Genomic DNA, 25,318 nt, shown 5'->3' on the forward strand with positions numbered 1-25,318 from the left:
CAGCTTATGAGAGGAACTGCAAATCTACCTCTCTTCCTCACTTTCCTTTTATAATTCTCCCTGCTGGTGATTACTTCTCTATTTGTAGGCATGATGAAAAGGAGAGTATGATGTATATAGTAGCAAATACTCATAAGAATGCTTCCTGTTTCATAGCTATTTTTATTCTTCTAACTGGCTTGGAAGAGTATGTGTATTGGGATATGTGTATTGGGAGAAGCTTAGGTGGTGCTCCTGAAAGGACAGGAGGTTATTTTGCAGTTGATGAAGATTAAAAGCTAATTACTTGTAGTAATGAGAATGGAGGACAAAATAGATTTCTAACCTTTTCGCTTGGGACACTGGTATCTGCAAATATAAGTAGATGCTGATTGGACTTTTTTCTTCCTGTTCCATTTGGCAGGAACTCCTCAGCCAGGCAGCTCGAATCCTGGGATCAGTGGATTTTCTTGGCAATCCTATGGGGCTTTTGAATGATGTTTCTGAAGGGGTTACTGGACTGATAAAATATGGAAATGTCGGGGGCCTCATCAGAAATGTTACACACGGAGTATCAAACTCTGCTGCCAAGGTAAGGAAATAGAGGTGAAATTCCATTATAATTAACCTCACGAGTCCTCTACAGTACTACAATTTCTTTTATAGTTAATAGGCTGTGAGAAGTTATATTCATGGCTTTTGCTTCATTGCCCACATGCCTTGCCTTTTCCTCACCTCCAGTCACCTGCCACCAGGTGCACTGAGTCCACCTCTAAAATACCTCTTCCTCCTTCCTCTCCATTGCCACTGCCTTAGTCCAGGCATTGCATATCTCTTACCTGGGTCACTGCAATAGCCCCTAACACCCTGGACCTTTCGTGATGACCCCTGCACCTTTCACTGTGCCACCAGAATGAACTCACTGGATCGTGCCATTCTCCTGCCTAAGATCTACCAGTTATTACCCACAGTTTACAGGGAAAGTCCAAGCTGAAGTATAGCCTTCTATAACGACACAACCTTTTAAGCCGCCTGAAACCAGCAGCAGATGGACAGTGATCTTGCAGCTAGTTGACTGGTTTGTTCACTGACATCTTAATTCATGGACATTTTCTTAGTTCAGTCTGTATTTTCTGGCAGGAGTTGATTATATGCAAAGCTGGAAAAGGTGAAGCGAGTTGAAGGTAGTTGCTATTTGACATACAGGCCTCTAAAAAGCTCTGCTTTTTTGCTCTTCCTTTCATCTCAACACACTTTTCTTGTAGAGACTGGCGTTTTCATGAATGAACTCATTTGGAGGAAACACCTGTGCTCTCTGCTTATTTACTGTGGAGAGAGCATTTTTGTAGTGAGATCATAGGTGTACTTGTGCCACAGGCTGATAGGACGTAAAAGTAGCTTTCCCAAAGAGATCTTTGTGGCACCGCATAGAAATTTATCTTGAAGAGGAGATAAGAGAGTAGAGTTGATTAGCATTTCCGGGTGGTATGGTGTTCTTGTTAATAATGTGCGAAAGCTGAGAATTTATCCTTTTTTCCCCAAACTATTTTCTAGGGATGATAGATTGGTTAGATCAGTTCTGTAGGATTATCGAACCAAAGTGTACTGTTGAGCTTGTGGTTCAAAATAATCAACAGTCTTTTCTTTTTATTTTTTATTTTTTATTTTTTTTTCTTTTTCGAGACAGAGTCTTGGTCTGTCGCCCAGGCTGGAGTGCAATGGTGCGACCTCTGCTCACTACAACCTCTGCCTCCTGAGTTCAAGCAATTCTCCTGCCTCAGCCTCCCAAGTAGCTGGGATTACAGGCGCCCGCCACCACACCCAGTTGATTTTTTGTATTTTTTAGTAGAGACGGAGTTTTGCCATTTGGCCAGGCTGGTCTCGAACTCCTGACCTCAAGTGATCCACCGACCTCGGCCTTCCAAAGTGCTGGGATTACAGGTGTGAGCCGCTGCACCCGGACAGCAACAGTCTTTTAGAGAGACTTTCCCACTTACGGTTTGAAAGCAGTGAGACTCAGGTTCAAAGTCTGAACTAGCGTGTACTTTTCTGCCTTGAATCCTTTCTCACACTCCCATGGCCCCTTACCCCTCACGCATCATAAACCCTCATAGTGGTAACACAGATTCCTCACTCTTCTTGCTTTAGCTCTTGGACTTGATATAAATGAATGAACTTAAATATTTAGTTGTAAATGCCCAGTTAACATATTTTATTAAATTATATTAACTTTATTGAATTCTAATTGACATAAGAAAGTCTTCTTGGTTTTATAATTTCTTTCTTTGTTTTTGTACCCTGGGCTTTACCATAATTTTAAAAATGAAGATGCTTATGGTTTAACAATAGGAATTCCTCACTGTGGAATAGAAATGCACCTACTTCACAGGTTTATTGTGAGAACAAAATAAGGTATGAGGTTACAAAAATTTTGAAAAATACAGAGTGAAGAAGATAAATAGGTCATTACTTTGACTGTAGTATTTGCATCGAGACTTGAGCCACCAGGGAGCCATTAGTGCTCTTGAAATGAAAACCAATCTATTATGAACTACAGAGAAGGAGGGTCTGGGACACTGAGAGTAGGAGAGTCAAACCCCATCAGGGCCAGTTTGACTCTTAGGAACCTCCATAGTTCACTGGGTTAAGAATGAAGAAGCTGTTCACGTGCCTGTGACTTCTCAATAGGAGACACCTCCTAGGAGTTTCTCCAGAGTCTCCTGGCAACATCCTAGTGAAAGGATTGGCCCTTTCTTTATTCTCCTTGGTTTATGGAAGTCTCATTTGTTTCCTGGTTTCTCTGTTTTCCCTGAAAAACTGTTTTTGAAGCCTGAGGGTCAGCATGAGATTATAACTTAGGCGGAAAGAAAGGGCAGTGTCCTCCGTATTGCCATCCTCACCCTGGATCTATATGAAGGCCTGGGGGCAGTGACAATACATTTGACTGGGTATCATGCTTTGTATGTTGCCGGATTTATATAAGGGTATTGCTTTCCAGGGAACGAGTCCTCTTGAATGGGATCCTACCTTCCCATGGGGTTGGGTTCCTTCATATAGTTGTCTTGCCTTTAATAAGCTATTAGTATTGGAGCCACAGGCTGCACCTGAGGGGATTGCTATGTAATTTACAGGCATACATTGTGTATTAGTCCATTCTTGCTTTGCTCTAAAGAAATACCTGAAACTGGGTAATTTATAAGAAAAGAGGTTTAATTGACTCACAGTTGTGCAGGCTGTACAGGAGGCATGATGCCACCATCTGCTTCTGGTGAGGTCTTAGGAAGCTTCCAATCGTGGTGGAAGGTGAAGCAGGTGTCTCACATGGCGGGAGTGGAGCAAGGGAGAGAAGGGGGAGATGCTACATATTTTTAAACAGCCAGATCTCACGAGAACTTGCTCACTATCATGAACACCAAGGGGATGGCACTAATCCATTCATAAGAAATCCACCGTTGTAATCCAGATACCTCCCACCAGGTCCCAGCTCCAACATTGGGGATTAAAATTCAACATGAGATTTGAGGGACAAACACCATACTATATCACATTGCTCAACATCAGGGATACCTTTTGAGAATCATTTCACTAGGTGATTTCATCATTGTGCAAACATCATATACTTACACAAACCTAGATGGAATACAGCCTATTCCACACCTCGGCTATCTGGATAACCTATTGCGCCAAGGCTACAACACTGTACAGCATGTTAAAGATATCTAAACCTAGACAAGGTACAGTAAAAGTATGGAATTATAATCTTATGGGTGGATCGTCATATATGCAGCCCATAGTTGACCAAAATGTTATTTGGCACATGACTGTATTTTGATACCAGCAATCTTAGGTGTGTTTATAGAGATATAAAAACTAGTTATATCTCTAAGATGAGAAAGCAAATAAACACAAAATTACCACTTCTTATAGGAAATGGTAGATCTAAATGTGTCTATCAGTTGGATACCCATTCAGATCCTCTGTGATTCTGCACGTATGTGGTTGGACTAAAGATATGCATTTTCTTGTAGTTTTGTGGGTCGAAATCAACCTTTAAAGTTGTTTTAGGGGAATGTTTTGTTTGTTTTTCTGTGTACACCAGAGGAGTTTGAGGAAGTACAAATGACCACAAGAATCAACTGTTGGCCTGTGTCAGTTATTGCTTTAAAGAGTGCCTGAGTTCCAATGATTAAAAAAGGGTCAGAGGGGACAGAACTGCACCTCACTGAGCCCCTGCCAGTGCACTGCACTTTACTGCAAAGACCAGAGGGCTTTAGCCTGGTTGAATGGGCTTTGAATGTAGTGGAGAAGTTCATAAACCTCTTAAATTAATTGTAAATATTGTATAAATGTGCATTTTTCTGGGATGAGGGTCCAACATTTCTTTTGTATCCTCACGGAGAGATTCTTGCCTCCAAAGATTGTAAGCCATTATTATAGACATAGGCTTGTACATTGAGGGGAGCTTGGGGCTGGTAGTCAGGATGCCAGCACTTTAATTGCATTTCTACCTTTAAATAATCTTTTCCTCTGTTAAGAGATTTGTTTTTAACATTTATGAAATGATGATGGTAACTCCCCCGTCACACTGGCCTGAGGAGCAAAAGAGATGAAGTATATGAAACCCAGTGAGGAGTTAAAAGGGAATTCATTCTATTACATAAGAAGATAATAGACCTGTAGGTTTTAGTCATCTGTGGATAGATGCACAAATTTTAAATTTCAGGTCTATAGTGTATCTACTTGTGGAATTTCTCATTCTTTTTTCTCCCCCCAGAGCATTCCTGCAAAAGGAACATCTCATTTCATCTTTGTTGTTTAATTTATTTAATATTGGCCTCAAGGAAATATAAGTAGGAAATAACCTATGCCCTTTTATCTCAGTTATTTCTCTTTGCCTTTCTTTCTCATCTCCCAACCCTAGAAATCAGCATATGGATTCAAATCTAAGATTTAAGTCTTAGCCACCAAATTGTGAGCATCTAACCCATGACTCCCCTGCCTGGGTCTTGGCAAGATGACTCTAGCCCTTAGCGGAACTTCAAAGATCTGATCCCATTCCTGAGGCCATGGCAAGGCAATCGGTCTGGAAGGACTTCCCTGAATGTGATTTATTCAAGAAAATGACAGCATTTCATATTCCAAACCCATATCAGAGGAGAAAGTTTCTTTCTGCAGCATGAGTTGCAAAAAGTATACTTTCTTCTAGTTGTGTGTCACGTGAAATCTGCAAGACACTCTAACATCTTTTAAAGGCAGAGAACTGGGAAGACCCCCTATTGATAAAATTTCCTCTCTTATAGACTCTAGCTTCGTTTGTACCTTCATTCTTGTGATATTTTCACATACATAGCTATCCTCAACAATATAAATAAAGTACTTTTTAAACTAATAAAATGTCAGATATTAACAATAGGGCAAATGATTCCACTGTCTTTTCTGCCCCTGTAGAAACTGTTTGCTCTGCACAGCTGTTATCTGGTCTTCCTAAGGGAAGAAAGCCAACAGCATACTTAATTTCTTCCAGCAAAGGAGAGAAGCACTTTCAGTCATCATTAATGAACCCTCTGCTCATTTTGTCCTACTTTCCATCCCCCTTTTTTTGAGACAGTCTCACTCTATCACCCAGGCTGGAGTGCAGTGGTGTAATCTCGGCTCACTGCACTCTCTGCCTTCCTGGATTCAAGTGATCCTCCCACCTCAGCCTCCAGAGTAGCTGAGATTACAAGCATGTGCCACCATGCTCGACTAATTTGTATTTTTAGTAGAGACAGGGTTTCACCATATTGGCCAGGCTGGTCTTGAACTCCTGACCTCAAGTGATCTGCACTCCTTGGCCTCCCAAAGTGCTGAGATTACACACTTGAGCCACTGCGTCCAGCCTCATCCCCCTCATTATGTCTTTATCAAGTCAATATAGGATGCTTTTGATTCTGGGTACCTTTTTGATCCCATGTTTGTTTTGATTCTGTGTTTATGAATACAGATATTTTCATAATTTGTCATGTTCTTAACTGAAATTATTTTCATAGTGGTTATTTGCTGTTCATGTAAATTAGAATTCGTTGTTCACTGTTTGCTACATGTTAATTTTACTAATAACTTTTGTAGTTGTATGGTAGTTTTCTATTTTTCTCTTTTGCTTTGTGGTATTTATTTCTACCCGGCCCAAATTTCCCAGCTCAAATTCTGCAGATCAAATTTTTGTCAAGGAGTTGTGAGTTTTCTGCCAGTTTTTAGTTAATGCATTTTATTCTATGTTGTTTTAGCCATTGTTTCATTGTCTTAAATCAGTTTTGTTTTTTATGAATTTGACAAAGATCTAACTTTTTAGATGATTTCTTGGTGCAAACAGCATTAGTAGGAAAAGGTGTAGAAACAGGGTTGAAATACTGCACTTCACTGTGGAATACATACTAACGTACAAACATTTGTTGAGCACCTTCTGTTGGTTAGGCTTGGTGAGAGACCGTTATATACATTGTCTTGTGTATGTTAAGCTTTATTCTGCCAATCAGGAAACTGGGAGTTAGAGAAGTTAAGTCTTCAAGGTCACACAGCTAGAGGTGACAGGGGTTGATCTGAATCCAAGTCCAGCTAATTTTGAAGGTCTTTTTTTTTTTCTTTTCTTACAGGATGTTTTTCCTTTGTGTTTGTAAGGCGTTCTTCTAGGCACTGCAGAGAATATGAAACATTAATTACTGCTGACTTCCCACCAGAAGCCTCTTATTTGACGTCACTGTGTAACTGGTCAGTGACCACTATCATAGCATTCTTGGCACAAAGCAGGCCCTCAGGAAGTGCTGGTGCCCACCGTCATTCTCGTGTTAGGTTATTTGTGGCTGTCACCATCTTCTTTATAGGCAATAAGAACCTTGGCAATTGCAACCATGGTTTTACTCATGTGATATCATTTGATCATCAGAATTACCTGGTCAGTAGCTGGATGGGCATTTTTAGCCCCATTATGTAAATGAAGAAGCTGAGGCCCAGAGAGGTCAGGTGACTTTCCCAAGATCAGCCAGGTCACTGCAGAGCTGAGACCTGGCATCTCAGTTCTCATTTTTAATTAGACTTTTGAGATATCACTTAACTACAAGATTTATTCTAGACATGCCTCTATATGTTAAACAAATAAACCAAAAAAATAAAATAAAAAGCAAACCAAACAAAAAGCCCTACCTAGTCTCACAATGAACTTTGATAACTTTTAGGAAAACTGTCTGAAGATAAATACAAGCAAGTTGAGACCGAGAAAATGAGAAATTCAGACAGTTCAGATAGTTCAGCAGAAAATCTAGCTAGGACTTTAAATACCATTTTGTTCCATTTCTTTGGTTTCTGTTTGGGACAGCAGTGTGGAGGAGCTGCTTCTCTTCGAAGCAAACCTTTCACCAGCCCTTTGTCCCAGGACACCAGATTTGATGCCTAGCCATGATCCAGTGGAAACTGACTTTCCTGTCCCTGTACAGAGACTCTCAGCCAGCCCCTGCCATCAGCCAGCCTTCTATCATATGTACTGTGACCTTGTTGAGGAGAGAGGGGCCCATCTGCCTTTTGTTTAAGAAACAGCATTTTTTGTTGTTGTTTACTTGGCAGTCAGTATATTTATAAGGCTCAAACAAAACTAAGAGCAATGTTTATTCAAGGTGAAAGTTTTATCTTTGCATGAAAGAATGCACTGAGTGAGTCCCTGCATGGATTCTGAAGGCGAAAAGGCAATTTATGACTTGTATCTGTTTTTGTCATTATGTATGGCTGCTCCATTTTATAGTTGAGCTGATTACCCCCATAATAGCTTTTCCATGTACCTATAAGCAAGTAATAGGGGAATGCCTTCTCATAAGCATTGGGGTTTTAGTGTATTTAAGTTGGCACAAAACTTCAGGGTAGATGAAATTCACTTCAGACAGTGATCTTTCCCTTAGAGAATGTAGGGCTTTCTATTTTCAAAAAGACTTTGATCCTAAATAAGTCACCCGAGGGATTTCTTTTCCAGCCAAGAGGAGGTACCTTCAAGTTGTTGTATGTAGGGAAATGACTCAAATTTTTGGCATCAGAATTTTTGTTTTATTTTCCTCTGATAATCTTGAGTACTAAAATCATTCCCTTAGTCTGAACTCTTTTTGGTTAGAAGCAAATTTTAGATGCTGAATGACTCACCCTAACTTGGGCAACTCTCAACCATCTTGGGGGATCAGATAAAAGTATATTTGTGAGGGCCAGGGTGGAGTGGTGTCGTGAGAACCGCAAGTGACCAAAATTCACAGGTGGTCCCCATGTACCTCACTGAGCAGCCTCGCTCATGAAGGAGCCAGGTGAGCAGAGTTTGCTCATGAAGGAGCCAGGTGAGCAGGGTTTAGCCTTCCCTTTTTTCCACCCTAATCAGGTAGCTCAGTAGCCAGAAGTGACAGAGCAGGGAATGAGTGATGCCACTATTGATGTCCTGTTTTTGAAACAGAAAGAAAAAGTTCAAAACTTCTTCATTTCCTAATGGTAGTTCAGTTAAGAACAAGCTTCTTCAGATTTCTTTTTTTTTTTTTTTTAGGCCTGAACATGTCATATTTGAGAGGAATTCACTTGATCTTCCAAAACTGGAGCCTGTGTGGTAGAAAAGTATGTTCAGTTGCTAAGTTGAAAAGACAGAAAATATTTGTGTCCCCCAAAAGTAGTGGTTTTCTACCCTAGTGTAAACATGGTTTATAAAGGAATCATATGTTCAAGCTTTCTTAGGGTTGGCTGGTGACGCTTGGCATTGTGGTCATGCATCCCTTTTCTGTAATTCAGTATTCTTCATATCAGTCTTTGGCCTTTCTTGAAAAATTGTGACAAACTTTAAGTGAGATAAAATTTTCAAGACACTCACTCTGTTTGGAAGGTTCTATTTTTTTTTAAATTCTTTCTCTTAATTGTTCTTTCTAAAAGTCTATCTCCATCTTGAAGAAAAGCTAAATCAAAGTTTATTCTTAGGAGAAAGAGGGAATGTCTTAGTCAATATCATGCTTAAAAATCAGAAAGCAGGCCGGGCATGGTGGCTGACACCTGTAATCCCAGCACTTTGGGAAGTCGAGGCAGGTGGATCACCTGAGGTCAGGAGTTCGAGACCAGCGTGACCCAACATGGTGAAACCCTACCTCTACTATAAATACAAAAATTAGCTAGGCGTGGTGGCGCATGCCTGTAATCCCAGCTATTCGGGAGGCTGAAACAGGAGAATCGCTTGAACCCAGGAGGCGGAGGTTGCAGTGAGCTGAGATCGTGCCACTGCACTCCAGCCTGGGTGACAGAACAATGTTGTTTCTGTCTTTGAAAAAAAAAATCAGCGATGTGAAGAGTGTAGCCATCATTTATTAACTCCTACATGTCAAATATGGGCCCAGGATCTTTTCCTATGCTCTCTCATGTAACATTCACGTATACCCAATAGGAAGGAAGGAAGGGAGGAAGAGAGGGAGGGAGGGAGGGAAGGAGGATTAAGCCCATTTTACAGATGAGAAAAATTAGACTCAGACTCGTCAGGAACCTTGATTGAAATTTAATAATGACTCACTATTGGAGCTAGAAGTTTTCGAAAAAAATTAATTTGGGGGGCAGCCTCTATTTTTCCTCCACACAATGCAACTTCTCAGGTATAATTTTTTACCAAACTCAAAACATTGTAGAAGCAAAACCATGAGCCGTTGGAAACAACATTACTTAAAAGTAAAGCTCAAGCAGTCTTCCATTCATTCCCAACTTTAACACCTCTGTGTTGGGCCTTGGAATTTTCCAACTGTAATTTCTAAGCTTTCTGAATTAATCTTTACTATCTGGAAATCTCTAATCTAGTCTAAAAGGGTTGAAATGAGAGAAGAGGATTGGGAGATTTTTCTTCATTCAAATAGAAAATGTATGACTCAAAAGCATTTGAGTAAGCTGACCCAGCTGATGTTCCTGTTCCAAGATTTATTCAAATTTAAATCATGTGGGATGTGCAGTCCCCAGGCCTTTCCTCCTGCCTGGCCCGGGAAGCAGAGCAGAGCTTTGGACCACTTTGGTATGAGCTGATAGTGAGCTTCAGATCACTTTCCTGATGACTGTCTTCCTCTAAATGCTATGTGTTAAGTTGTAATTTCTTTAAGCCGTTTCCTGAACTTCACTCCTTTAAGCATTTCTAAACAACTAGGGTATCATTTTAAAATAATAGTATTTAATTTAGGGCAGAGTACCCAGAATTAGGGAGAGTTGTGCATTCCCACTATCAATTACAGGCAGAAAATAAACTCATTGTCCCCAATAGTCCTTTTCTTTCCTTACCCTTTTCCCCTTCATCTGTCCTGTAGCTTTTCAAATTTTGTAGATTTTTTGTCTCTCAGTTCTGCTAACAGATTGGCTTTCAGATGCTTAGTGACACCATTGCTTGAATTCAGAAGCCAGAGAGAGAATGTTGGGGATAGTGTGTTATTCCTGAGAGTTTTAAATTTAGTTCTGCAGCCGGGCGCAGTGGTTCACACCTGCAATCCCAGCACCTTGGGAGGCTGAGGCGGGTGGATCGCCTGAGCTCAGGAGTTCGAGACCAGCCTGGCTAACATGGTGAAACCCCGTCTCTACTAAAAATAAATAAATTAGCTGGGTGTGGTGGCAGGTACCTGTAATCCCACCTACTCGGGAGGCTGAGGCAGGAGAATCGCTTGAACCTGGGAGGTGGAGGTTGCAGTGAGCCGAGATTGCGCCATTGCACTCCAGCCTAGGCGACAAGAGTGAGACTTTGTCTCAATAAATAAATTAAATAAATAAATAAATAAATAAAGTTATGTTGAACTGAACTATGGTTTGCTTCTTGGAGGAATGTAACAATATGATTAACTTAGAGTTTCATCATTCCTTATTGGAAGAATAATAATACCACTTTATATTTGTCTTGATTTTTAGTTGTTGGTAAAGCATTTACATATCTTTGATCCTTTCTCTAAGCCTGAAACTAGGTAAATGGTATTATTATTGTCATCGTTATTATTATTATGACTCCTGTTACCATTTTATGGATGAAGAAACGGAGACCCAGTGGAAGTAAATAACTTGGTTCAACATGGCCAAACAAAAAGTGGTAGAGCTTTTGTACTTCTTCCTAGCTCTCCTGACTCCTGGAACATTGCTGGATGGCACAGTCAGCCCTCCATATCTGTGGGTTCTGAATTCATGAATTTAACCAACCACAGATCAAAACCGAAAAAAAAAAAGGATAGTTGTGTCTGTACTGAACATGTATATGTTTTCTTCCTTGTCTTTATTCCCTAAAGCATACAGAATAACAGCTATTTACATAGCATTTACATGGTAAGGTAATGCATTATAAGTAATCTAGTGATGATTTATATACAGGAAGATGTGTGTAGGTTGTATACAAATACCACACTATTTTATATCAGGGACTTCAGCATCTGTGGATGGATGGTGTCTTCTGCATGTCCAGGAACCAATCCCCTATGGATACTGAGGGACAGCTGTACGTCTTAACCTGATACTGCAGGTTAAGATTCACAATATCGTCTCCATATCATAGTTGGGTTTTCCAATGCCACTGTTGTCTGTGAGCCTCGTTAGCCTCTCCTTCCCTGCAGAATGAGTTTCAGAGAACAGAGGTGGAGAAAAATGTATCTTTCCCTCTTAGAGGCTTGTTGCACTGTTCATTAACTATGCTGCTATTTGTATGAAGCATTTCAGAGTCATATATCTGAGAGTTCACAAAGAAACAATGTATGACAAGAATAATTCTTGTAGCAGAGTTTTTGTGAAGTGGAGGGTGGCAGGGAGAAAAATTTAAGCTTATGTCAGGACATTACATTAAGTAATTTCTACAGTGTTGGGGATGAAGGAGAATCCCCCCAAGAGGAAAAGGAAGATACTTCTAGAAGCGGGTGAGAGTCTGGCTTTTCCTTGGCTTTCCTCATAGCCACATGATGGCGTGTCCGGCCTGACTTGGAAGGGAGGCCTCAGCATGAAGTGGTGATGTGGAGGCGCAGTTGGTCCCTGGATACAGGCACAGGCATATCACACTCATCTCCAGCAGGCAAGGGGGAATTACAGCTTCGCTTTTCCTTTTCTGTTACACACCAATGGGGAAGCCCTCCAGTGCCATTCCTAAGAACAAGGACATTTTCTAGTTAGGCACATAAGAATGATCAAGATAAGCTCAAAAACTAGGAGCCACATTGGGGAAGTCAGGTTTAAAGTGTGCAGAGAACATGACAGAAAGTGGACTGTGCGCCACTTCTCCAGTCACGCTCGTGCTGTCCTCTCCTTGCGCTCGTACTCAGTCTTGCCTCTGATTGGGGTGCCCTCCTCCATTTCTGGCCAGAGGCTCCAAGTCTGTAAGGCCCAGCCCACATGCCATGTTGAGAATGTGATCTCTCCCCACTGTGAGTTCCTGTGGCCCCGTGTGCTTCCATTACAGCAGGCACCAGATTTTACCTTGAATTGTAACCATTTGTGCACACGTCTCTGATATCCATCAACATTTCTCACATCACCAATTAGGTGCTGGGCGCTGTGAAGGAATGTTAGAAAGGAAGACTTAGAAAATGTTTTCTTCTTTTTGTGAGGATGTGGAACAGGTAAGGCAGAGAAGGAGTAAGTAATGATAATCCAGAGGAAATAAGTATTGCAGTGGGGTCTGTGCAAACTGCACAGTTCCGTGAGAGAAGTGCTGTGGGGCAAGGGGTAAGAACACTTGATTCTGTTCCTCAAGGGTGAGATTGGCTGGAGACAAAAGATGGAATGCAACGGTCTGTATTTATTTGCATCCCAAAGTAGACCCTGTGGAGGGGGGGCCAGGATTTTATCTGACAACATTTTTTTTTTTTTTTTGCCAGTTTCCCCTCTAGCCATAAATAGTTACTGTAAGGAAAATTAAAGTGATCCAGGTTGTATCCATGTGGGCTGCCTTTTATCTGGCATAGCATTTTTCACATGCTATACATTCAATGAATGTGTTATTATCTAGCTATTTTCTGTTTTTTATGGAAACAAACTTTTTTTTTTTTTTTTTTTTGAGATGGAGTTTCACTCTTGTCACCCAGGCTGGAGTGCAGTGGTGTGATTTCAGCTCACTGCAACCTCTGCCTCCTAGGTTCAAGCGATTCTCCTGCCTCAGCCTCCCGAGTAGCTGGGATTACAGGCACCCGCCACCATGCCTGGCTAATTTTTACAGTTTTACTAGAGACGGGGTTTCGCCATGTTGGCCAGGCTTGTCTCAAACTCCTGACCTCAGCTGATCCACCCACCTTGGCCTCCCAAAGTGCTGGCATTACAGGTGTGAGCCACTGCACCTGGCGCATACAAACTTTTTAAAAGTTTATTTACAAGTTTCCCCCCAAACATCTCTGTAAGCTGGTGAATAGCCAAAACTGTGCTATAGCAATATAGACAGGAAAAGGACATTGACTTTTAGGATCCTACTTCTCCTGCCTTCCCCATGCCTCAGGTCTAGCACAGCACTGGGGCACAGCAAGCGCTTAGCAAATACTGACCTGGCTCTGATGAGGCCAGGTGTGCACTATTGATCGGACCCAGGCTTGGCTTAAGGTAGCAGGAAACTGATTTAGAGGAAGGAGAGGAAAACCTAATCCCTCTTAATCTAATGAATTAAAAGAATATTTATGGGAAATATTTGCTTTATTTGAGGAAAATGTTTAAAGTAAACATTTCCTGCAAGCTGTTGAATTTATATAATAAAACTTTGGTTTGGAAACCTTGTTTTCACTGAAATGAAAATTAAGCAAAACATGCTTCCCAAAACAGCCGCTTGTCTCAGTTTTGTTGCCTTTGTAATGTTCAAAGCAGGATATTGTGGCCATTGAGGTAATTTTCTCTTTATTGGTAACTTGGAAATGAGCAAGGATCATGCCAAACTTATTTTAGTTGTAAAAGAAGAGGCACTAATGGCTCCTTGTAGTTTTATAGCAATTCAACCTTTGTAGCAGCATCCTGTTACTATTTGATCTTCACAAACTTATGCATTAAAGAGTCAAGTTTATCCCCATTTGACAGATGAAGAAATTGAGTCACGGTGAAGGTAATTAACTTCCGGAGGGTCAAACAGGGAGTTTGTGGAAGAGGACCAGGCTCTTTACAGCCCCAGGCTCTTTTCTAAAGACCACACTGCTGCTCTAGAAAGCACTGTTTCCTCCTTCGGGAATTAAAGCACTTTCATGTCTGTGAGATAATTTAACCTTGCAACATCCCAGTGGGGCCAGCAGGTTAGATACGATTATCACTTCCCTTCCAGTGATGGGAAATTAAGTTACACAGGTTAAATGGTTTTGCCAAGGCTGTGTAGTCAATGTTGGAACCAGGGGATGGTGCCCAGGCTTCACAAACTCTGAGCCTGCTCTTTTCCTACCACACTAAGCCTTCTCAGAGGAGAGCCAGAGGAGCTTCTGACGCCGTGAAGACAGCTGTGAAACATCTTGCTTCCAAGAGGGCCTTGCTTTCCTAGCACCCGTGCCAGATTGTGTGAATGCTTGGTTCTACAATCTCAGTGGGTCATACAAATCTCCAGGCCTACAATCAGTAAGAAACAAAGCAAAACGGGGCAAAGCCAGATAGATTTTACCAGCCTGTTTGGATTTTGTGTGCAATAGAATTAGCAAGTGAAAATTGTAGGATTGCTACAAAAGAGTTGCTTAGAAATCAATTAACTTGACAAACTGAGGTGCCTCAACGAATAAATTATATGGAGAGATAAAAGTTCTTAGGACTAAACACAGGAAGAATTTGCCACTTGTTTCTCTGTAAAAGGTAAAAACATAACAGTGAACTGTGTCTAACTTATGTTAAAAAATTGAATTTGCTGAGAAGCCTAGTTTTAATAATATTTCATATGATAATTTAAACTCTCTAACTTTTGCCTTTCTATTTAACCCCATCTTGTAGTCTTCCTAAGAGATGTATCAACACTAAAACTTTTCTTAGTTATTCCAGCTGAATATGGCAAAGCTACAGTAGCTTTTCCCAGATGCAGAACTCTTAACACAATCGCTGATATTCAGTAGAAACTCTGGATAGCAGATTTGGGAAAGAACCTTAAGGCCAGCCTTTTAGCCCTCTCAAATTATATGTAGAGAAACTGAGACCCTGTAAGTTCTCACAGCTGATTAGTCACAGGGCTAGCCCTCAAACCCAGGCTTTCTGGCTACAGATCTAGTATGATTGTTGAGACTGGGCCGGCAGCTTGTGGGCACCTGCTTGGTAGGAGTGAGGGGGAGAAAAGTAGTAGGGTGTAAGCCTTGCCTACTGTATATTTTCTCAGTGTTCTTTATTTTTTATCCATTTGTGTGTCTGTCTCCCATACTATACTGAGTTCCATGAGCACAAGGGACTAAGTCATACTCGTCTTGGTATCTTTAACCCTAAGCACTTAGCCCGCGATCTAGAAAGCCCTCAAGGGTTTGTTGCACTGAACCAGTCTGTTCTGTGTCAAGGTCAACTTACCAGAAGGGGCTGCAGGGACTACAGCTCCTTACTAGTCCTTCAGCAGAATCTTATCCAGTGAGTAAACCCATGCAAAACTTTCACATCTCCCCTGAAAACAGAACAAGACCCGCCCCCGTGAAAAGAAAGAAATAGGGAATCCCTTTATAATTAGATTTAGTGGGCAGTGGTGAGATGTAGTAGAGATGAAACTTTAATAGACACATAGTCTTTGGGTGATGCCAAAATTAATCTAACTTTGTTGGTTAAAATGAATTTTAAAATTTTTTCTAAATGTTCATGTTTTTCTCTGTATGTTGTTATTAGAATTGTCATCGGGTTCTTTCTAAAGGCTGTGTGAAAGAAAAGAGCAAGCCAGGTGCGGTGGCTCATGCCTGTAATCCCAGCACTTTGGGAGGCTGAGGCGGGTGAATCACCTGAGGTTGGGAGTTTGAGATTAGCCTGACCAACTTGGAAAAACCCCATCTCTACTAAAAATACAAAATTGGATGGGCATGGTGGCGCATGCCTGTAATTCCAGCTACTTGGAAGGCTGAGGCAGGAGAATCCCTTGAACCGGGGAGGCGGAGGTTGCAGTGAGCCTAGATTGTGCCGTTGCACTCCAGCCTGGGCAACAAGAGCAAAACTCCGTCTCAAAAAAAAAAAAAAAAAAAAAAAAAAAAAAAAAGAGCGAAAACATCTTTAGTACTGGTTCTTGCCCTAGGACAGAAGTGGCTATTTGCCGTACCTCTCAGTGGACACTGAAAATGTGGATGTGTCCGGTTGCCTGCTGTCCAGCAACCCTGGAAGAACTTGTGATGGCTTTGTCTTCATTATGAGAACACTTTGATCTGAACCCCTTTCCTTTTCTGAATCCTTTCTCTTTTTTTTTTTAAGACAGTCTCACTGGCTGAAGTGCAATGGCACCATCTTGTCTCACTGCAACCTCTACTTCTTGGGTTCAGGCAATCCTCCCAACCCAGCCTCCTGAGTAGCTGGGACTACAGGTGCACACCACTACACCCAGCTAAATTTTTTTTATTCCAGTAGAGATGGGGTTTCGCTATCTAGGCTGGTCTCAAACTCCTGGGCTGAAGTGATCCTCTTGCCTCAGCCTCCCAAAATGCTGGGATTACAGGCATGAGCCACTGTGCCTGGCGTCTGAGTCCTCCTTGTAAAAGGAACTCACTGCACAGCATCTGGCTGCTGCCAACAAAATGACTGCCCCACCAGCCCCACAGGTGATGAGAGTTTGCAATGGCCTTCACAGCTTAGTACCTTAGTACCTTTTCTCTCCTGGTAACTTAGAATGGAAGCCCCACGGGGGCCCACACATGTCTGCGAGGGTGCACAGGCATGTGGCAGAATGAGCCAGGGGGCACCCGCTTGTTCTGGAGGTGCCGAGAGCCGTCCTGGCTGGGGGCTGTAACTGTCAGACTGACTCCCGGCCACACTGTCCTCCCTGGAGTAGGTGCTCGAAACCTTTGTTTTTTGCCTTTTCGCTTTAATCTGGAACACTTGGGAAAAACAAAAAAAAAAAACAAAAAACAAAACAAAACAAAAAAAAACAGTAGACCAATTGGTGACTGAGTCCCAACTCTTCTTCAGGCCAGATGAAATCATGGTCCCTGCTGGCACCGTTTCTCCATCTCACAGCCCTCACTTGGGTTCAGACCCTCAGTCACACAGGGAGCCCCGCCACAGCTGAAGTGTTTTGTCAGAGCAAGATTGCAAAGAGTTAACACTTTTGCTTTTTCGGGAAGTTATCTGTGAAGAGTATTAGTTGTTTAATAAAGCGTGCCTGCCCTCCCGATGAACCCGCCAGTGACTCTGCAGCTGGGGTCATTCCAAGTTCACGCAGTGGACTTTTGACTGCCTTCTGTGTCTGTGAAAACAGTCGGCAGCTCCTGCGGGGATCATTCATTCAGGCCTGTAACACAAAACTATTGCCAATGGGCACCTGCTGGGGCAGCTTCCCGGGAGGGCTGGGAGGAAGATACCAAACTCATCAGGCATCTGTAGAGATAAGAGCGGCAGGGGATCCGCTGGGATCCCGCTAATCAGGCCTGCACTTAGACCCCACTGCCTGGCCAACAGGCTGGTGTCAGAATGTATTAGGCAGCCCTGGTCAGGATAGGATGTGAGCTAATTAAAGGCCTTTTACAAAGAGGAGGAGGTGGGGGATGGGGGGAAAGAGAGAGAGAGTGTGTGTGTGTGTAGGAGGAGGAGGAAGAAAGAAGTTTGAAGTGCATTCCCCAGATTTCCAGCACATTCTTTATTCCTCTGTGTTATCCCTCAAAACAGAAGAAAACAAATTAGAGGCTGAGCATTTGGTTATTTCTAACCTGAAATTGTCATTCATTGTGCCTGATGCTGTATTGGTTTTAACTGCTATTTTCGTGGAATTACATATACTATGAAAGACATCTTTTGCCACAGTCTCCCTGGGAACATCCTGTTGTTGAAATACTGTTGGTCAGCTGCTTGAATTTTGCCCTTTTCTCTGACTTTGACACATCAAGGCAAAAATAGGTACCTATTTTTGATGTGTTCTAGGTTTCTCCCTTTTGCTTGGAAAATCCACTTGCCAGCTGTGGAGAGTACTGCTGGGAGGATGAAATGAGTCAGTGCACAGCGTGTGCTCTTAAAGTTTGGTGGTTGAGGTAGTGATGGTAGCAGCTTGGCTTTATGGTTTAAAATGCCACAGCATGCACTATCTTGAAAATACTCAGTAGTCCTAGCATACAACTGGATTTTAGTTACACCTACTTAAGGAAAAAAACTCATTTGAAAGTGTTTGATTTTCCTGTACTTTCATTTATTTAGCCCGTGTATTCCCTGCACCCCCAGTAAGCAGCAAACTAACTTATTTATAGGCCTAAGGTATGTTTAAATCTGTGGTATTTTCTTAATCAGCCTGATAATGATACATTTTTGAAAGCAGTTTTGTTAACACATAAACCTAAGCCTTTATTATATTATTCTGATACATTCCACCTAAGCTTGTCTATGTGCAAAGAAACATTTAGATTAATCTTGTACTACATGGTAACAATCCTAGGAAATTCCAGTCAAAAGCCAACAACCTGTTTCCTTCATTCTGAACTGTTGGTGGGTTTGTCTTTGTCTGTGGTCTGATAAGGAGTAACAACAATGTTAATTTTGTATTTCCTTGGCATTTGTCTCACATAATCTTTTGTCAAAGTTGACCAGGAGGCTTGTCAGGCTTGCCATGCAGTTTATGAAATAAATAGTTACAATGGAGTAGTTAATTTAGCCCTGTGGAATATGTTAGTGTATCCTTACCATAAGTGTTTAAAATGTTAATTACATTTATCTTTATTTCTCAACATTGCTATACAGAAAATATGGGATAGACACTGATACTGATTGCCCAGTTGAAATAAGTTTTGAATTTAAACTAGTAGCTGAATGGATAGCTTTAAAAATGGTACTAATATTTTGGGAGACTGAGGTGAGCAGATTGCTTGAACTCAGGAGTTCGAGACCAGCCTGGACAACATGACAAAAAAAAAAAAAAAAAAAAACATGTCTACAAAAAATACAAAAATTAGCTGGGCGTGGTGGCACCCGCCTGTAGTCACACCTACATGGGAGGCTGAGGTGGGAGGATCATCCGAGCCTAGGAAGTTGAGGCTGCAGTGAGCTGTGTTTGCACCCCTGCATTCCAGCCTGGGTGACAGAGCAGGACCTTGTCTCAACAACAACAAAATGATACTCATATTTATTGACTGCTTCACTATGTGCCAGGTACGGTTCTGAGTCTTCATACAAATTGATTTGTTTAATCCTCATAACGACCCTGTGGAATACTAGTTTATAAATGAGGATACTGAGGTTCAGAGAAATTAAGTAATTTGCCCAGGGTTACCAGGAGAGCCAGGCTAAGAACCGAGATTCTCTGATTTGGAGCCCGTCCTCTTAGTACCAGTGCAAAAGCAGCACTCTATCTAGTAGGCTTCATTCTCGAACCTCTCTGCAATATCATATTTGCAGGGATTAACCATGTAAGGATGTATTATCAAGGGGATACAGAGAATTTGAGTCACAGTTTAAAGTCATTTCCTGTGCTACCCTCTGTTGTATAATTAGCTCTTTTGTAGATGCTATACCATCCAGGCCAAAGCATGTGGCTGAAACCAGGAAATTGTTCTAACCCTGTCTGAGACACTTAGTGAAGGAGTTTTGACTTGGTTCTAACTCCACGCATCGAGCTGACTATAGATTTATGTGAAAGAAGCATAACTTCATGTTAACAGGTCTATTTATCGTGTCTGTAGAGCAAGTTCACAACTATATATGGACAACTAGAAATGCCAGGCTCTGTGCTAGGCACAGGGGACACAGACATAAACAAAACAAAGCCCTCTCCCCTTGGGGTCACCATCCAGCAGGGGAGGAGGCCTTCCAGTCACACACATGTGGGAAAGTGTTCCAGATTTGAGCTTGGCGTCTGTGCGGGTTCCCGTGGGGGGCATCTCAGGGAGGGGTAGACTCTTCTACCCAGGGCAAGGAAGGTCTGCACAGGGGAAGGCACGCCGGTGCCCAGTCCTGAAGTCCAAGGAGATGCTTGCCATGTGGACAAGAGACAGGTGGGGACAAGAGGAGGCACACAGGGAGCAGTCCCAGCAGGAGGGAGCCTGGGGTGTACAGCAGCAGGACTGGGGAGGGGTCAGTGGAGCTTAGCAGGTGGGCCTCTGGAATGAGGAGCTGGCCTAGTGGGGAAAGACTGGCTCATTGTACGTCCCTTTGTTTTCCCTTGTTTCGCCCCCACCCACCACGTGAATTTAAAGGGGAAGAGACTTAACTGAATGTTTCACTTTTTGAGCCTAGTATTGTTGTTTGTCATGATTTGACCATAATCTGCATATATACAATGTTAACTGGTTTTTTTGCAAGTTTTTTTTGTTTGTTTGCTTTTGTTTTTGAGATGGAGGTTTGCTCTTGTTGCCCAGGCTGGAGTGCAATGGCGTGATCTCGGCTCACCACAACCTCCGCCTCCCAGATTCAAGCAGTTCTCCTGCCTCTGCCTCCCGAGTAGCTGGGATTACAGGCATGCACCACCACGCCTGGCTAATTTTGTATTTTTAGTAGAGAGAGGGTTTCTCCATGTTGGTCAGGCTGGTCTCGAACTCCCGACCTCAGGTGATCCGCCCGCCTCAGGCTCCCAAAGTGCTGGGATTACACGCGTGAGCCACCGCTCCTGGCCTTTGCGAGTATTTTTATGTGGGTAAAACAGTTATACCTTTCACTGAGTGGGCCCAAACAAACAAAAACAACAGCCTGTCACACCTGTGTGTGTGTGTGTGGCAGGGGGTGGTACCCAAAAACCCTGACTCACTTTTTATATAATTAGAGCTTAAACCAAACCAAGTCATGGCTTGTTTGCAGTAGGTAGATTGCAGAGTTACCAAATTGTACTTTCTGGCCAGAGTGACTCAGTCTAGTACAAAGTCATGAACTGCCTCCGGCATTTCTCATTAACCTAATATCTCCATCTAGAGTAGAAATTCACCCTCCCTAAAGCCCAGAGGAAACAAATTAAGGGTACTTGTGAAAGGAAAAGGCCTTTGGACCCTGAAACAACTGACTAGAAAGGCAGGACGAAAGGAGGGAGGGGGGCATTCTTTGTGCTTTCCTGTACAATTTGGAGCTCAACAGATGAAGTGTTTGCCATTGATCCCCAAACCACATTTTGCGAAACTAATTTATCTGACCCCATTTGACTGGCCATTCAACTGTTCCACCATTTTCTTTACACAAAGCTAAACGAGATATGAGCTAAATTTGAGAGCGAAGAGCACATTACATATGGGAATGTGGTTCATGGTTTTCTAACCCAACCCTCCCCTGCCCCATCCATTCCAGTGAGTAGATTTTTCTCTGGAAATCCATCCTTTCTTTTTCCATTCAAGGCAACTAACAGTATCCAATTTTTGATTCGTAATTTTAGTTTTCCGTGTATTGACTAAAAGTGGATGTTTATGTTGAGGCAGGAATGGCTGTTTTTCTGCCATTGTTTAGACTAAGGCTAGGTAGGTTTCCTGTGGACTTCTTGGAACCTTTGAGCCCTAATGTTTTCCCTGCACTCAAAAATTACAGTGCTGGATGGCATCTTTCCAGCTGTTGGGATGGGAGACAGGCTGGGCCCTTTGACTCCCAAAATTGAACTTAGGTTGAGCTAGTTGGCAAATGTGGCAAAGAAAGGGTTCCCTGAGCAAAACCTGGGAAAATATCAGTCAGGATGTACTCTCCTAGCCCTGGCTTTCTTAGCACACCTTGATGTGTGTTCTGTAGCTGTCTTCCCACCTCCATCCCCTAAAACTTGAGCATTTGTAGCTCGTCACTTATGTCCTGAACTCAGTAAACTGAGTCACTGTTACAGGACTTAGAGAAGTTTTCTTATACTATGGACTGAATGTGTCCCCCCAAAATTCCTTTGTTGAAATTCTAACCCCCAAGGTGATGGTGTCAGAAGATGGGGCCATTGGGGGTGATTAGGTCATGGAATTAGTGCCCTTATCAAAGAGACCCCAGAGAGCTAGCCCACCCTTCTACCATGTGAGGTTACAGTGAAAAGATGGCCGTCTAGGAAGCAGGCCCTCATCAGACATTGAATCAGACATCGAATTTGCTGTCACCTTGATCTTGGACTTCCCATCCTCCAGAACTGTGAGAAACAAATTTCTGCTGTTCATAAGCCACCCAGTTAATGGTATTTTGTTGTAGCAGCATGAACACACTGAGACAGCACATAACACAGAATGCTGTTTCTTTAAAATTTTCTTGAGTTTTTACCATGTGGTTTACTTGTCTTTTTTATTGATCCTTCCCTGTTTAGTGGGGAAACACAGATCAGCACCCAGCCCTTGCCAACCACATGAAACCTAAGATCTCACCTCCTCCTCCCTGGCAAAAGAAGAATTAGATAATGAGAGGTGTTCTGGTTTTTGGAGAAAGTTAACCAGTGTTGGGATGCTTGCATGTTAGAGCTAGCTGCCTGTGCTCTGAGTCAGAACTGAAATTTTGAGATGTAAAGAACTAATATTTGATCCTCTCCTGTGTGCCAGGCATAGTGCTAGCCACTTCATAGCTTTTTGGCTATTCTTCTCCATCTCCTTTCTGCCAGTTGCTTAAATACTTTGGAGTCATCCTGGGCTCCTTTCCGTCGTGCCGCATGTCCAGTCCCTCAGCGGATCTCGAATCTGAACACATCCTTCCTGTGCCCACCTTCTAGTCCTCATTCATCTTTGGCCTGGTTTTTATTGTAGTACATTTCTCCTTCCACCCTTGCTTCCTACTACTGACATTGAACCTCAGTACAACAACTACAGTGATCCTGTCAAAACATAACTCAGATTTGGTCACTCCTGTCCCAGCTCCTCCAGAGGCTTCCCGTTTCACTCCACGTAGAAAATTCCAGCTTGTGCAGCATCACGAAGCCCACAAGGTCAGCCTCCCGCAGGCCTTTTCTGACCTGGTGCCCCACTGTCTCACCACCCTCCACCCCTCACCAGCTCCTGCCACACTGTTCTCCTTGCTGCTTCTCAACCCTCTGCCTTCAAACGTCCACTCCAGGGTCTCTGCACTCAGGATTCTCTTCTTGGAATGTTCTATGGCCACATGGTTTTCATCTACATTTTCTTTATCCAAATGTCACTTTCTCAGGGAGGCCCCTCCTGACGTCCCCTCCCCCATCTAAAATTGCAGCCCCCTCCAGCTATACCTCTTCTCCTCCTCCCCTCTTGTTTTTCTACTTAACATTTGTTACTGCTTTTATTTTACTTCTTTATATTATTTATTTTCTGTACAGCTATGAATACAACTGAAATGTAACATGAATTTTCATACAACATACGAATTTTGGAGGGACACACTCAGTCCATAGTATATGTAAATCTCATGAGGGCTGAAAGTTTTTTCTGTTCACTGCTACATCCCCAGCCCTTAGAACAGTGCCTGGCAAATAGTGCTAAGTAAGTTTTTATTGATAGGAGGGAAGAAAGGGAAGAAGGAAGGAACAGACAGACCCTTGGAGTTAGGCATTACCTCAATTTGTAGATGAAGACACTGAGGCTCGGAGAAGTTTCCCAAGATCACGCAGCCAATAAGTGAAACCACTTTGGGGTCACACATTTGCACCCTAATGTGTGACCCCAAAGCTTTTCTGATTTCTACTTTACTGTGCTGTTTTCCTATGGATGCCTCACCCTCATTTATGTCTGCAGTGAATATTGGCTCTATGAGTTTGTATTCACATTTGTGGTGATATGAACACATTAAAATGTTTTAAAGGGAATACTGCATCAGAATCTCTTAGCTCCCTAGATGCTGCCTGTTGGATACTCCACTAAGCTTTCTACGTGCAGCCCAAGAACAAGTGATGCCTGAGCTCCTCTGAGAGAGAGAGGTGCTGAGAAATCTTTAAGCAACCGTCACTAAATATGTTTGCCATATTTCCAGTTACATCCAGGCTTTTCAGTATTGAGGGACATCATTTCCTGTTTTGATTCCTGGCATATTTACTATCAGTATATGCTTTGGGGGTTTTCAGTGAATGAAAAATAGGTGGTGGCAGCATTAAGTGTAGAACACTCTTAAAAGATATGGCTGTAGAGGGAAGAGCAGGGCTGGAGCAGCAGCTTGAATGGGAGGGAAAGCTAAAGGCAGGTGTTTTTAAGGTTGTGTAGATTAAGAGGTACAGGCTGCAAAGATTGAAGAGATGAGAAAAGAGATGATTGACAGAGCAGTAGTAATACGCAGGACAGGGTCTTACAAGAGCACAGAAGAAGAGTTTGAATTCTTGAAAGAGTCAGTCTATTTATGCAATTTAAAGTGAAGGGAGGAGGCCAGGCGCGGTGGCTCACACCTGTAATCCCAGCACTTTGAGGGGCTGAGGTGGGTGGATCACTTGAGGCCAGGAGTTGGAGCCCAGCCTGGCCAACATGGCAAAACCTCATCTCTACTAAAAATACAAAAGTTAGCTGGACGTGGTGGTGGACGCCTGTAATCCCAGCTACTCGGGAGGCTGAGGCATGAGAATCACTTGAGTCTGGGAGGCGGAGGTTGCAGTGAGCTGAGATTGTGCCACTACACTCCAGCCTGGGCGACAGAGCGAGACTCTGCCTCAAAAAAATAAAAAATAATAATATTTAAAAATAAAATGAAGGGAGGAAAAGATTTTTATTTTCTTTTGAGATGGAGTTTCACTCTTGTCACCCAGGGTGGAGTGCAATGGTGCGATCTCAGCTCGCTGCAACCTCCCCCTCCTGGGTTCAAGCGACTCTCCTGCCTCAGCCTCCCGAGTAGCTGGGACTACAGGTGTGCGCCACCATGCCCGGCTAATTTTTGTAATTTTAGTAGAGACGGGGTTTCACCATGTTGACCAGGCTGGTCTCAAACTCCTGACCTGAGGTGATCTGCCCATCTCAGCTTCCCAAAGTGCTGGGATTACAGGCGTGAGCAACTGTGCCCAACCAAGATTTGTTTTTCTTAGTAGAGTAAATAGAATCTGTCATTTGTATGAAATGGGGATGGAGTTGAAAAGGAATACAAAGCAAATCTCTATTGCACTCGAACCATGTTTCAGGCACTGTCCGGGGCGGGGGGCAGGGTAAAAAGATGACCAGGGTGGCCTCCTGTCATTAAGAGCATGGACGCCAGCTTTTCAGCATTGCATGCAGCACCCCGACCAGCCTTGTGAAGAAAAGAGGTATGAACACATGGTCACACAACAGTCGGATACCCACTCTCAGAAAGCCACACGCAGAGGCAGCACAGTCAGTAGGAGCACTGGTTTGTGTGCATGGACAGGCATTCCTGAGGACCAGGTCGAAGTTGAGAAGTCACAGATTTGAAGGGTCCCTGCTGA

The 25,318-nt window shown here is 42.7% G+C and overlaps 1 protein-coding gene across 5 annotated transcripts in view; it reads left to right on the plus strand.

Moving 5' to 3' along the window:
- The window catches only part of VPS13D (vacuolar protein sorting 13 homolog D), a 275,651-nt gene that overhangs the window by 178,619 nt on the left and 71,714 nt on the right, over positions 1-25,318 (plus strand). For all 5 annotated transcript variants that reach the window (XM_030805963.1, XM_030805965.1, XM_030805966.1 and 2 more), the window contains one exon: positions 404-571. In XM_030805963.1, coding sequence (XP_030661823.1) covers positions 404-571 — 168 coding nt within the window. The remainder of the gene's footprint in view (positions 1-403; positions 572-25,318) is intronic.

Source organism: Nomascus leucogenys, chromosome 24 (genome assembly GCF_006542625.1).
Source record: "Nomascus leucogenys isolate Asia chromosome 24, Asia_NLE_v1, whole genome shotgun sequence".
Taxonomy (NCBI): domain Eukaryota; kingdom Metazoa; phylum Chordata; class Mammalia; order Primates; family Hylobatidae; genus Nomascus; species Nomascus leucogenys.